General features: G+C 35.1%; 1 protein-coding gene across 1 annotated transcript in view; it reads right to left on the bottom strand.

Moving 5' to 3' along the window:
• Positions 1-6,872: 6,872 nt before the first annotated feature.
• Positions 6,873-14,413, bottom strand: part of LOC118742289 (RNA-binding protein fusilli-like) — a 77,441-nt gene continuing 69,900 nt past the window's right edge. Inside the window, exons 7-8 of the mRNA XM_036474251.1 lie at positions 8,046-8,329; positions 6,873-7,984 (exon numbers count right to left, since the gene is read on the bottom strand). Coding sequence (XP_036330144.1) covers positions 7,430-7,984; positions 8,046-8,329 — 839 coding nt within the window. The 3' untranslated portion in view covers positions 6,873-7,429. The remainder of the gene's footprint in view (positions 7,985-8,045; positions 8,330-14,413) is intronic.

The raw sequence follows: 14,413 nt of genomic DNA, 5'->3' as shown, positions 1-14,413 counted from the left end.
CCATTTCATGCTCATGAAAGGTATAACAAGTAAGAAAGTCTACGTTCGGGCGGAGCCGAACATTAAATACCCGGCGCAAGTATTAAATATATATTTTTCACCTTTCCTAAAGCTACCGCTACATGGTGAGCCGGGTGTATCAATTTTGAGTAAATAGCGTGCTTAAATTTCAAACTATTCAAGTTTCAAGCATTTCTGAAATTTACCGTTATATGAAAAGCGGCCGTAATTTTAGTCCGATTTCAATAATTTTCAACGTTTTGCTTTTATGTGGCAAGCACCATAATACCGAGTTTGGTAAAAATTGGTAGAACGGTTGCCGAGATACATATATGTGATTATAAGTGGGCAGTGCCACGCCCATTTTACAAAAAATTTTATCATAATCGTATTTCTTGGTAAGGAATTGTTGCACGCATCAATTTTGAATAAATTAGCTTTAATATTTACTTATTTATAGAAGATTTTGTATTTCTCTAAATTATCGTTATATGGGATGTGGGCGTGGTTATAGTCCGATTTAAAAAAATTTCGGCCATTTGGTATGCTGTACCAAGGCCAAGTTTGGAAGAAATTGGTGCAGCGGTTACCAAGATATATACATGTAACCATAAGTGGGCGTGGCTACGCCCAGTTTCCCCAAATTTTTAATATTCTTATTCTTCGTCTAAAATTTATTGTAAGTATCAATTTTGAGTGAATAATCTTCAGTAGTTACTAAAATATCGCAGTTTGCGTATTTCTGAAAATTACCGTTATATGGGAATAGGGCGTAGTTGCAGTTGGATAAATGGAAACCTACATACCAAGTTTCGTTGAGATATCTCAATTTTTGTTCGAGTTATCGTGTACACGGACGGACGGACAGACGGACAGACGGACAGACAGACATGGCTTAATCGACTTCTCTATTCATTCTGAGCATTTATGTATACATTTGTCTATATCTATCTCGATTCGTTTTGGCTGTTACAAAAAACCGTTATGTGAACAAATCTAATATACCCTTGTGCACAAGTGCGCTCGGGTATGAAAACATGCTCGAGCATATATTTGGTTGCCCTATATATAAGTTGTTAGTGATATATTTAGCGATATTATGACATATTTCGCTAAGATGAAGTATTATTCTTGTATGAATGGTGAAATATAGCAATTTCTGCGTTTTTGTATGTACTAAGTGAATAAAAAAGGTGCTATTGTGTAAACATTTGTTTGTTAATAACTTCTGATCGGGTAAAAAAGTTAATTTCCGCGTCTAATGGTACCCCCTTTCCTAAATTCCCCTTGGCCCCCTTTCGGTCAGTTGTAGGGGTTGAAATCCCAACTAGATAATTACCAAAGATTTTTTATCACGAACAACAAACTGTTTTTACACATATCTTTTATAAGAACACATATATGTTTATAAGTTTAAGTTTTGGGAATCCTCCCCCCTCATAACTGCATTAGTATAGCATCAAAATGAAGGAATTTATTAAGCTTCCCTTTGCGTATTTAACTACCTATACTTACGTAGTTTGTATTTGGATAGAAATTTTCTCCACTATGTTTTCAACGAAATCACGAAATATTTTTGACTTTCATACTGCATTTAGTTTCGAGGATTCCCCAAATTCGACTGTGCGAAGGGACGTAATGCATCGCAGTCGCTAGAACATTAGGGCTGCCAGACGTCGCGGTTTTCCCGGGCATGTCCCGGTTTTAGACTATTTGTCCCGAGGTCCCGGTGAAACCTTAAAATGTCCAGGTTCCGTTTTAGTGTCCAGATTTTAATTGCAAACATTTGAATAAAAGTAAAAAAAAAAAAAAAAAAAATAAAATAAAAATCTCTAACAATGCCATTTGTGAAATAGTTACATCTCCCGATAGTTGAACTTTGCACAAGCAATATTTGATGATCGATATACCCCTTTAAGTGCAAAGTGCCCTTCCTGTTGCTAATTAGCTCTTTTTGCTCGTTTGTTGTTCGTGCGTGGTTTACTTCCAATATAAATTTTCGCAACAAAGTTTTAATTACCTCTAGAAAATGCCAAAGAGAAAGCATAAATTCCGTCCCGCTTTCACAGAAGAGCTATCATTTGTTTATATTATTTAACGTTAAATTTCGCAAATAGAAGCACTCACCTAGCAAAATAATAAAATGCATATATGAGCAAATCCAACGAGTTGTTACATTTTTCGACAAATGTATTTTTGGTCTAAAATTGTGGTTCACTTATCTTGGAAAATGCATTATCTATTATAAAAAACAAGATTCCATCGCGAAATTGTATTTAAATAAAAACTTAAAAAAGATATACTAAAAACGTAAAAAAAAAATAAGGTAAAAAAAAATTTTTAATCTACCACGTTTTATTAAATGGACTAAAAATTAGAAAATAATATATCTCAGGCCCATAGAATTGGTTTTGATAACTTTCGATTTTGAAATTTTAGCAAAAGTCATTATAAACAATTTATGAGATTGAAAACGAAAAACATGGAGCGCATGCAATACAAAGCATTAGATTCAATTGACAATATTTAGTCAAACATAGACCTAAAATTTCTACAGAGAAAGTACAAATTTGAGATCGATTTTAAGCGATCGTTATTCATATACCCACATACATATGTACATACATATATTAATTTTCATATCAACTCAAGTCTATTACATGCGTCCCATGCTTTTAATTTTCAATGTCATAAATTGTTTATAATGCATATTGCTAAAATTTCTAAACCAAAAGTTATCAAAACAAATTCTATGGGACTGAGATTTATTATTTTCTAATTTTTAGTCCATTTATATATTAAAACGTTTTTTTATTTTTTTTTATTTTATCACAACTCAAAATAATACGTTCGTCAGAAAATGCGAAAACTATTTCGTAGCACATGCTAATCATATGGGCAAGGGCGACTTTACCTTAGGTTTTTTTAACAAATTATAACAAAAATTTACTCCAGATTTTGCTGAAAGGTAAATAAAAGCTCTGTGTACATTTTTAGCGCATAATTTCAAAAATGTCAAATTTTGAGTTGTACTCTTTTTAAGACGGTGTGCGATATGTACATACATACATATAGCAGCAATTAATTTCATTTAAAGAAATGGCGGGGCGACATCTATTTCTAGATACCTCCGACGAGGTTGATATCTAGACTAGGTTTGCCACAAATACCTTTGCTATATTTTTAGTATAAAAATGGTGGTCTGCACACACAACTTTGGAAGCTGATAAAAGCGTTGTAATAACCCAGCCAGCAAAAAATCCGAAAACCGATCCGAAAAGGTAAAAAAAGTGGATGAAGTGCGGATTTATGTCCGTTTACTGATTCCATTTTCGGATACTTTGACGATCCGTTTTCCCACTAAAGTGTGCGGCAGAAACGTATGTGTAGACAATGTGAAACGGATACGTTTTCGGCTGTTTGTCTGATCGAATGGAATTAGGAAGCGCCTGACGGAATTCGGCACCTTCTGGAAGCTAACAAATAGCGGCACCTTCTGGAAGCTAACAAATAGCGGCACACTCTGCACGCTCAGCCACTGCGAACTACGCAAGCAAGCTTACAAATGTTTAGCTTCAGCAAATAAAATACAATTATTGCTTTCAAATGATATCATCTTTTTCGAACGTTTTCCGGATAACTGTAGGAGTTTTTTCTATTCGTTTTCGGATACGGAAAATTGAATTAAACTGCACTGTCGGTAAAAATTCCGTTTCTTTGCTGGCTGGGAATTACCACTCACGCATGCGTATGCAATGTATACGCCCCGTAGCACCATTCCAGTCATCTATTACGTTTACTCGCTCTACTGAACTTAAACGCCATATTATTTAAAAGTAATTAAATATGGCGTTTAAGTATTCCTTATGCACATATATATTTCTTTCATTATTTATCATGTATATAACAATTTTAGATATAATTTCGAATGCACCAATAAAAATTATAAAAAATGAATTTTTGTTTCTTAAATCATAGTCATCTTTTACTCAATATACTTTTTTCATTTGGTGAGACACTAGTCTTATTACACTAGATTCGTTCGTTTCACATTTTCATCATTAAATGTTGACATTTTGAACTATCTTGTACTTTTAAAATTAAAAAAAAAAATTTTAAAATTTCAAAAATTACAAAATAGCTGCAACAGATATTCTGCATACCGATATATTTTAAATTTCGTGGTGCACTCTTGAAACTTCACAGATGTTTTGTATTTGATGCCAACGTCTACTGCCGCTAGTATGAACATTCTATTTTAAAACTTCCCAAAGTTATTAACAAAAAAAAAACAATTATGATTTTTTCGAGTGACAATGAAGAAATGATTAATTTTAGGAATTTCTTCGCCTAAATAAACGATTTAAGGCTAAAATTGTTCAAATAATTGATTTATTTTTTATTGTACTTGTTCCTGGAGCTCCATTGATTGACATAAATGCAAAAAGAATGCTTTATCGTTTTTTTCTTCGGAAAGAAGGGAGTGACACTAAAAACAACTCGTAAGATTTGGTCATATACATTACCGAAAAACTGGAAATAAGGATATTTTTAACAATTCTCGCAGCCTCTAAAGTACTTTCCAAACAAAACCAAGCTTCTAGTTTCAAAACTAGCACATAAATAACTAAGATTTTTTTTCGGATTTTGTTTACAAAAAAAAAAAATTCTTGTCAAATATAACAGTCAAAATACAGAAAATATACATACATACATATGTATATCGCTTTCATGCATCCATTTGGCGCTTCTTTCCATAACAGGTAAATGCATATTTAATTAATATTCAAAGAAAAGCTAAACATAACATAAAAAAATTAGACTAAGAAATATTTTGAAAAACGACTTTATGAGCCATTTAGAGAATGTTCAGGGCTACCTTCAAATTTCAATATACAAAATTTATTATTTCGATATCGCGAAAAAGGTGATCCGTTTCACGAGTTTAATTCACATTCGAGTGGTAATGTAATAAGGAGTCAGTCTATGCACAATTTCAATAAATAACACAGCCCCACAAAAATAAGTGTCATGTACATGTTTGACAGGAATACCCTATCTCCATATTTTTGGAGCCCTGAAAACGAGTCTGAAGTCCGTTTTGCTCCGTCGCGTCAGAATTTCTTCCTATCCTCAAAAAAAAACATAGCGGATCTTATGTGAAGGGAGATTTTTTGTTATTACGAAAAAATCCTGACGTGATGAAGGAAAACGGACTTCATAGTCTTGCTCAGCGCATCAAAATATATAAGGAAAGATAGTCTGATCCCCGAAAGCTAACCCTTTTTTTGTGCGGCAACAGGACAGCTGCAAACAGCTCCTTCCAAAAAATCGTCGGGATTCGGGGCCCTTTGCTTATTTATTTTGATACGCTGAACACAAATCTCAAGTTCGTTTTTCTTCATTATGTAATTTTTTCCCTAACTTCAAAAAACGTGCCTGTGAAATAATATTAGCCATGTTTTTGAGGTCCTGACATGATAGAGCAAAACAAACTTGAGATTCGTGTACAGAGCACCAAAACACACGTTGGCAGGGAATCCCTGTCAAAAGTGCATGGTACTTTTTTTTTGGGGACTGTGTAATTATATGCACATAAGTTTAAGTACTTGGACCGAACGGTTCCTAATTTAACTGCTGCTGACTGTGCTTTCGTATCAATTTAACAGAAAATTCGGTTTCAGTAATTTTTGATTAAAAATGCTTACTATAAATCTAAAAGTTCTAAAATTTCGATTAAATATGCATACTTCAAGAAAAGTACTATTTGGGCTTTTTAACTTTATGCATAAACTTGAAATTTTGAGATTCTTCAAACTGCAATTGATTTTATCCACATTTACATACATAATTTTTACCAAGTCTATGCATAAAACCGTTGTGACGTTCTGGAGAAGGAAAATGATGCAATCAAATGGATTTGTGTAGGTATGTGCGATTAATCGATTAATCAGCTTTTTAATTAATCATAATCCTGATTAATCAAATAAGTTGATTAATCAGATCCTGAGTAATTACTATTTATTAGAAAAAATATTAATTGAAATCTGAATAACTTTGTTCATTTCTTTCGAGTTTGCTTTCAAACCAAATGAATTTTTTTTTATATGTACATATGTTCAAATACATATGTATGTTTGTATTCACATTCAATATTATTCTTATGCCGAATTTCCACTAGGCATTGAAATGACAAAAAATATATATAATTTAAAGAAATGCCATGTGGAAATGAACTTAATGACTATTTTTGAATGTAATGACACCATTCTTTTTTTATGACCGACTTTGTCATTTGTCATTTTTGCCGTTGAATGCCTAGTGGAGATCCAGCATTATTAATAAAAATTAAATGCCAAACAAGTACGTACTATGTAGTATATACTACTACGTCCACGTATGTAGCTCCCTAAAATAAAAAATACGTATGCATATATACATACATATGAAGATAAATTCTTTTATATTTTTGTATACAAACATATGATATGATTAATCAGTTTGCTGCAAACATATATCGATCGAAAAATTAGTCATTTTGATTAATCAAAAATAATTATACTTTGTTTAATTAATTAATCGGCTTTCGATTAATCAGCTTGATCGGTTAATTGATTAATCGCATATCCCTAATTTGTAGCCATTTTCCGCTTAAGAATTTCATTTCTCACTTACATTTGTACGTATTAAGTTTGTTGTTAATAAGACCTACATATCGTCGTTTAAAGTATACAACCGCGTATGTGAGGTTACACATATTACTTTTAGAAAGTAAAAACACTGGTATTTCAAAATGGTTCTTTCTTTTGTAAAGCAATCGCATTTCTGGCTAGTAAATTACAGGACGAATGGATAAGGCTTGATCCAAGAGCTTCTGTGAGCAAATACAATTTTTGGCAAAACATGTTTGTTACGCGGTTTTGTACTTTAAACGACGATATGCTTAACAAATTGGCAAGAAGTGTGGAATTCATATGTGGTACAAGAATAAATATATTACTACTGCTAAGTTGGAAAAACTGTAGCCATTTTTAAGTTTATTTAAATCTATGCTCGAAGTTATAGTCAAAACAAAATCGACTGTAAAGGTGATTGGAGCTTTTTGACCTAATTTTCAATGAGATATCTGTCAAAAAAGCCGCAACTTGCTTTAGAGTTATTTTGACTATAACTACAGGTCTACGTAGTTTCTATTGCACATACATCACTCTATATAATCTGTTTTCATACCGGCTGCATTTCTTTATTCATTCTGAACGTTTGGAATAAACTTTTTTGTTTACTTATTCCTTAGAACGTTCCTGATTATATGTTGACGTATATTTCAAACGCATTCTGTTTATTCCGGCTGTGAATTGGGATTATCCGGAATGTATAAAGAAACGCAGCCACCATCTTTATATAGAAAAGTATTTAAGTGTATTAACTGTTAGGCAATATAAAGTTCCCTGCAAGCGTTCGGCACTACATTGACATTACTGGCGGCCACATCCCGGCTGAAGGAGATTTTACTCGTGGGCTTAGGAGTAGAAGGTACCACTTTCAAAGGGGACGCGCATTCGTTTTGGGATGTGTCAACTGTGAGCAACGTTGTAGTCGGAATGGATAAAACTGTCGATGTTGTCGGCATAGACCCGGTTGTGGCCGATCGGTTCGGAGGAAGCGCTGACGCCGGTGTATTGGGCAATTGGAGTAAGTTTGGCTGTGGAGATGCAGTCATCGATGGCGAGGAGCTGTAGTGGTACATATTGTTTGTTTGTGGTTGCAACATTGGAAGTGGCAATGGCAATTTATTATAGTAAGGTGGCAGGGCACCGACATTCGCCCTACTTCCACTGCCACCACCTAATGCACCTGTAGCCCTAGGAGAAATCGGCAGAGCCGAAAATGGTTTTGGCGGTAGGTAAGTACTAGGGGAATGTATGGCTACATTTGGAGGGCTAACCGCAGAAGGCTGAACTGCTGGTAGAAAATCCAAAGAATACTGAAAAAAAACGAATGGTTATTCCGGTAGAAATGAGGAAAAAAAAGAAGCAAATACCAACCATGGTTTGGTGCTGTGTAGCAGCAATATTTCCAGTCAATTGTGTGGTCGAATGCGTCGGCGGCGAGGCATAATAAGCGGTTGGTGACACCGGTGGACTAGGATATGACCAATAGAGTAAGGGTGGTGGAAAAAATGCTGCTGCAGGAGCTGGGTGTTGGTGATGCTGCTGAAGTGGGCTGTGTGGGGGATGTGGGGAGCGATGCGAATGAGCTGATGTCAGTAAAGATGCTGGTGCTCCGAATGGTGAGAAATTTCCAAAGGGAGGACCCAATACAGATGCTCCTAAATGAATAAGAGCTTTTATTCAAAATAAATAAGCTTATTAAAGTCTATGGGCAGCTTACTCATTAAACTAATAAAATCAAATAAACTCCTAAGGACACCCTAAATAAGCACATTTTAAAACAAATTTAGATTAACATTATTATAAATTTCAAATTTCGGAGATGGGAGAGCCTATAATAGGTTAGTTGAAAACTCGTCACTTCTTAATTTTGTGTTATAACAGATTACAAGATAAAAGTTTTCATATCTTCACCATGTTCAAAGCAAAGAAGTTAGTATAAAGAGGTAGAAAAATTGGTTAACGGTGAGGACAAAGGAATAAGAGGGACTAAATCTAAAAGTGCCTCGATTCTTATAAGTAGATAATGTTTGATAAAATTATTTTAAATGCTGATAAAAAGAAACAGACTTAAAAATAATTATTATTTGCAAATTTTTATGTTATGTATTTATTGGATATCCTAAACTTCGTAAGTACAGATAAATACTGAATATAATATACTGGCTATTATAATCCCGACATTTAAACAGAAGTAAAAGTCCAAATATTTACATATTAGCGACTTTTCAAAATGAAATTTCAGTAGGATATGAGCGTAAATAATGATGGCAAAGAACACTACATTCAGTAACTCAGTAAGTACACACTATTTTTTTCTAATATTCATTATGTCTTTCATTGTAAATATTTTTCGTAAATTTTTTATAAAAATATAGCCGCTGCGGCTGAGTGGCAGTCCGTAGGACCTGGGTTTGGTCCGGGACACATCGTTTGGGGTAACAGCATCAATTCGCATACCACAATTTGGAGGAGAATCTCGTCCAAATACTTAGCACAAGTGTATTATTTTTATTATAGTTCATACTACAACAAAAACCATATTCCTCAGAGATTCAAACTTATTGTAAAGCTTTAAATAAAAGAAAATGTTTGGGTCGGCAGTTTTGTAGCTTATTCAATTTTAGTATAATAAAGTGCAAGAAGTCGCGTCGGTTTATACATATATTTAAGAGCACTCGTTGAATTTAAGAAAATGCGCAACACGATTAGCAAAAAAGTTATCCAAGATGGACGGGATTTTTCAGCTACTTCAAACTTGCACTTTATCTCTCTAAAATTACATGGGCTTGAAAACGGAATGAGTATTTTAGTATATTTACACCCGAGCGCACTTGTGCACAAGGGTATACTAAGTTTGTTCGCATAACGGTTGTTTGTAACAGCCAAAACGAAGCGAGATAGATATGTACAAATGTATACATAAACGATCAGAATGTAAAGTCGATTAAGCCATGTCCGTCTGTCCGTCCGTCCGTCCGTCTGCCCGTGTACACGATAACTCGAGCAAAAATTGAGATATCTCAACGAAATTTGGTATGTAGGTTTCCCTTTATCCAGGTTGGTATTGAAAATGGGCGAAATCGGTCTGTAACTACGCCCACTTTCGAAAAATGCAAAAACTGCGATATTTCAGTAAACATTAGATGCAAATTGTTGAAAATTTGTTTGTGAAGTAGAAGTGTGGTAAAAAATAATATTGTTATGAAATTTTTGGAAAATGGGTGTGACCCCGCCCACTTATGATGAAATGGTGTTTCTCAGTAGCTCTTTGACCAATCGTTACCAAACTCGGTACGAGGCGTTGGTAGGGCCTAGCTAAGAAATTTCTTGAAAATCTTTGAAATCGGGCAATACCACGCCCACCTGCATTATAACGGTAATTTACAGAAACACGTAAACTGCGATAAATCAGTAACTACTGGAGCTAATTCAATTAAAATCGATGATAGCAATAACCACTTAGCAGAAAATTAGAATACTACAAATTTTTGGATAATGTGCGGGGCGCCGGCCACTTATGACCACAAATGTGTATCTCGGTAACCGATTAATCAATTTCCACCAAATTTGGTGCAATTAAAAACCTTGGTACGAGAAAGCAATTTGTTGAAAATTATTCAAATCGGACTAAAATTACACCCGCTTCCCGTATAACGGTAAATTTCAGATATACGAAAACTCCGATATTTAAATAACTGAACGCTTACTTCGAGTTAATAATTACAACAATCTCCTAACAATAAATAAGACTGCTATAGACTTTTAGTAATTGAGCGTAGCACCGCCCACTTTATAACTACAAAGGTGTACCTTAGAGTGGCCTTTTTTGGTCGATTATCAAAAACCGAAAGTTTTCGCACGAAAAAACGTGAGGTTGGCAAGGAAAGTAAATATGAAATTTGTTTTTTCCGGATCCGGAAATTTCGAGTGGTTCCGGGTTGATCATTTTGATTTTTTTATAGGAAATATGTTGAAATTGAAATTATTATTTTAAATTTTCAGCTTTTACGACCATGAAACCCGATTTTTTATTCCTGAACTGTTTTTTATTGAAACTGAATACATTTACCCTTTTAAAGTGCTCAAAAAGTCTGACATTGATTGAAAAACCATGGTACACGATAATATTAAAGCTGAGAAAAATATGAAAAAAATTGTAAAAAATCATAAAAAATTCTTCTTTCCGTTTATTTTTTTTATTAATTGAATGATTTTACATTTTAAGTCAGCAATCTTTATATCCATTTACTTCAAATATTTTGGTTCATAAGAGATGCTTTTGTGTGAGACGGATACTTTTGTCTGTAGTGTTCGACCGCTTGCAGCAAACCACTTATGGTTAGGGTTCGAACGATACTATCGATATTGAGTAAGTATCGATACTGAGGGTATAAAAATGAGTACTTTAATACTCGATACCTTATTTGGTGATTTTACTCGATAATTTACAAAGTACTCGTAGTATCGAAAACTTTTTAAAAACACACACTTTTTTAATTTTTTCTTCCATTGGCAACCCGATTTTCTTTGCTTATATGGATACTATCATTCAATTTTGTCCATCACTTAAAATAAACTGAAATTCCGTGTAGTCTGTTGCATTTAAAAAATCAGAAAACTAAATCATTTAAACTTTATAAAAAATCAGGCCTGTCTTCTCACTACGCCGCGTACTCCATCCTTCGTCATAAATACAATGCCTTACAGGCTAACCTAATATTCACGCACGCCGCCAATTTATTGTCAAAAATTTCTCATGCACATACAACTTGTATGGGACCAACCGAAATTGAACGGTGTGCGTATGAAGCTAACTCAATTTCCAATTTTTGTTCTGCGTGACATTTTGATTTGACGTTTCGCTCAATGAACTCAAATGCAAACGCACGCAAGCCAATTTCGGGTGACGCAAAAAAACAAATTCGACGGCGTGCGTACCAAAACGCCAGCCGCGAATATTAGGTTAGCCTGTTAAACAGAAAATGTTACAGAAATTACATTAATAAAACTCGCATTAACATGGTTTCTAATCCCAAGTTATTTTATCATTTTGTTAACTCAAAACGTAAAATAAATGGGTTTCCCTCAACACTGAAATTAGATGATGTTATTTCTAGTGATGATAATATGATTGCTGATTTGTTTGCAAATTATTTTGAATCGAACTATTCTGTCGAGCCAAATGAAAAAACTTCTAGCTATCCTTTTCCACTCCCACAGTTTGACCACATCCGTATTCCTTCAATTTCCGCTGACAATGTTCTCCTTCATTTGAATAGTTTAAAAAATTCTTTTCTAAGTGGCCGATGGTATTCCCTCCTGTGTCCTAATAAGTTGTGCTGATTATCTATATAAGCCATTAACAAACATCTTCAATGCTTCTCTAAAGCAAGGAGTTGTCCCCCTCTTTGTGGAAGGAGTCGTATATCTTGCCGCTTTATAAAAATGGAAGCAGGTCGAATATTGCGAATTATAGGGGAATCGCTAAGCTGTGTGCCATTCCTAAATTATTTGAAGAAATCGTTACGGAAGAACTACCTTATTCCTTAACACCCGTTATCGATGTATCACAACACGGTTTTTGTAAAGGTAAATCAACTGTATCAAACCTTCTTGAATTCACTACAAATGTGAACAATGGCTTCAAAAGTAATTATCAAACTGACGTCATTTACACTGATTTCAGCAAGGCTTTTGATAAAGTATCTCATTCAACTCTAATATACAAACTTGATGAAATTGGTTTCCCTCCAATCCTGCTGCGCTGGCTTTCTTCTTATTTAGTTGGCAGGAAACAGAGGGTTATCTTTAAAAAAATGTTCATCTCGTGTAATTCATGTGACGTCCGGTGTACCTCAAGGTAGCCACCTTGGTCCCCTTCTGTTTATTTTATTCATCAACGATCTTCCAAATATATTGAAGTATTCGAATTGCTTAATGTACGCAGACGACGTTAAGTTATTTAAGTTCATTGGTGCCCCAGGAGACAGGAAACAATTACAGGTGGACCTTAGTAATGTGTTTAAATGGTGTGAAGTAAATTCTATGTCACTTAACTTGCAAAAGTGTAAATTTATTTTAGCTACCGCATTCGTGAATATAGTGTTGATCAGGTAACTAATTTCATCGATCTAGGCGTAACCATGGACTCTAAGCTTGAATTCAAGTCCCATGTAAACTCTTGTGTTAATAAACCCCAGGGCGTCTTGGCTTTCATCAAACGTTGGGCTAAAGAATTCAGAGATCCTTATGTCACTAAAGCTCTCTTCACCTCCCTAGTAAGGCCGATCTTAGAATACGGGTCCGTCGTATGGAACCCTAGATATCAAACGCACTCGGACAGACTCGAGTCGGTACAGAAACAATTCTTATTATTCGCATTAAATAATTTGCCTTGGGATTCGACATTAAATCTCCCACCTTACAAAAGCCGCTTGAAGCTCATAAATTTGCCAACGGTGCACAGCCGTAGAGAGATGCTCGGGGTTTTGTTCATGATTAAGATCTTGAACGGGATGGTCAATAGTCCCTTTCTACTGGACCAGATCACGTTTTGTATTCCTTCTAGGCCTTCTGGACATTACAAGCCCATTAAGTTAACTATTTGTAGAACAAATTTGGAAATGCATGATGCTTTTCGTTGCCTATGCCAGGACTTTAATAAGCATTACGACTATTTTGACACCTCCGACTCACATTTTACCATTAAGAAAACCTTACTTGAGATTTTGAATAAATAACACTAAACCCCTTACATTGCACCTTATCGTCCAGCTGGTGGACTGTATTTCCGTTCAGTTTATGAGGTAAACGTAAACGTGAATCGCTTTTTTGTAACTAAATAAATTAATATCTTTAACCGGGAACGATAAATTACACAATATCTATGACTGCTTAGTACAACTGTAATCGGATTCGTATATTTTCGCGACCGCGTAAGACAATACGAGCATGGATCGGAAACTCGGCCTTTCCGACCATGATCTACAGCTTGTCCACAGCGCGGAGCGGAAACTAGAGCTTTACGCCTGCCACACATTCAAAGTAATGACTTCGTGAACGTGGATCGGAAACTCGTTATTTCCGACCATGTGCAACAGCTTGTTCATAGCCACGATTGAGAGAATACAAAGGTTGCGCCGATCTCGGACCGCTATTCCTCTCTTAACGAATTTGACAGAATCGTTGTTTGCATGACGTCACACTGGTGCAACTTGTTTACGTATTCCTTGCAACATTTTTGCTTCTTCTTCCATTCTTGCCCACGTTTTGGCATTTCTCTCTCGCAATTGCACCAGTGTGACGTCACACAAAAGTTATTCTCAAAAATCCTCTCTGATCGGCGCAATCTTGTATTCTATCATTCTTGGTTCATAGCGCGGAGCGGAAACCAGAGCTTTCCGCCTGCCACACATACAAAGTAATGTCTTCGGGAACATGGATGGCCTTACCGACCTTGGTCAACAGCCTGTCCGCAGTGCGGAGCGGAAACTAGGTCTTTCCGACCACCGCACACAAAAGTAGACTGAAGACTAGGCCTCGCCAGCTACCAAACCTGCTATTTTATGTTGTTATTATTATTATTATTATTATTTTTTTTTTTTCGTAGGAGAGGGAAATGCTTTATGCACTGGCCGGGGGCGCTAGTCTCTATACTACCTTCCCCGAGTGTGGGACTCCCAGCGCGCAAGAATTATTATTATTATTATTATTATTATTATTATTATTATTATTATTAT

Source organism: Rhagoletis pomonella, unplaced genomic scaffold (assembly GCF_013731165.1).
Source record: "Rhagoletis pomonella isolate Grant_MI unplaced genomic scaffold, Rhpom_1.0 Rhpom_scaffold_00007, whole genome shotgun sequence".
Taxonomy (NCBI): Eukaryota; Metazoa; Arthropoda; class Insecta; order Diptera; family Tephritidae; genus Rhagoletis; species Rhagoletis pomonella.
This window is presented reverse-complemented; position numbering and strand designations above follow the sequence as displayed.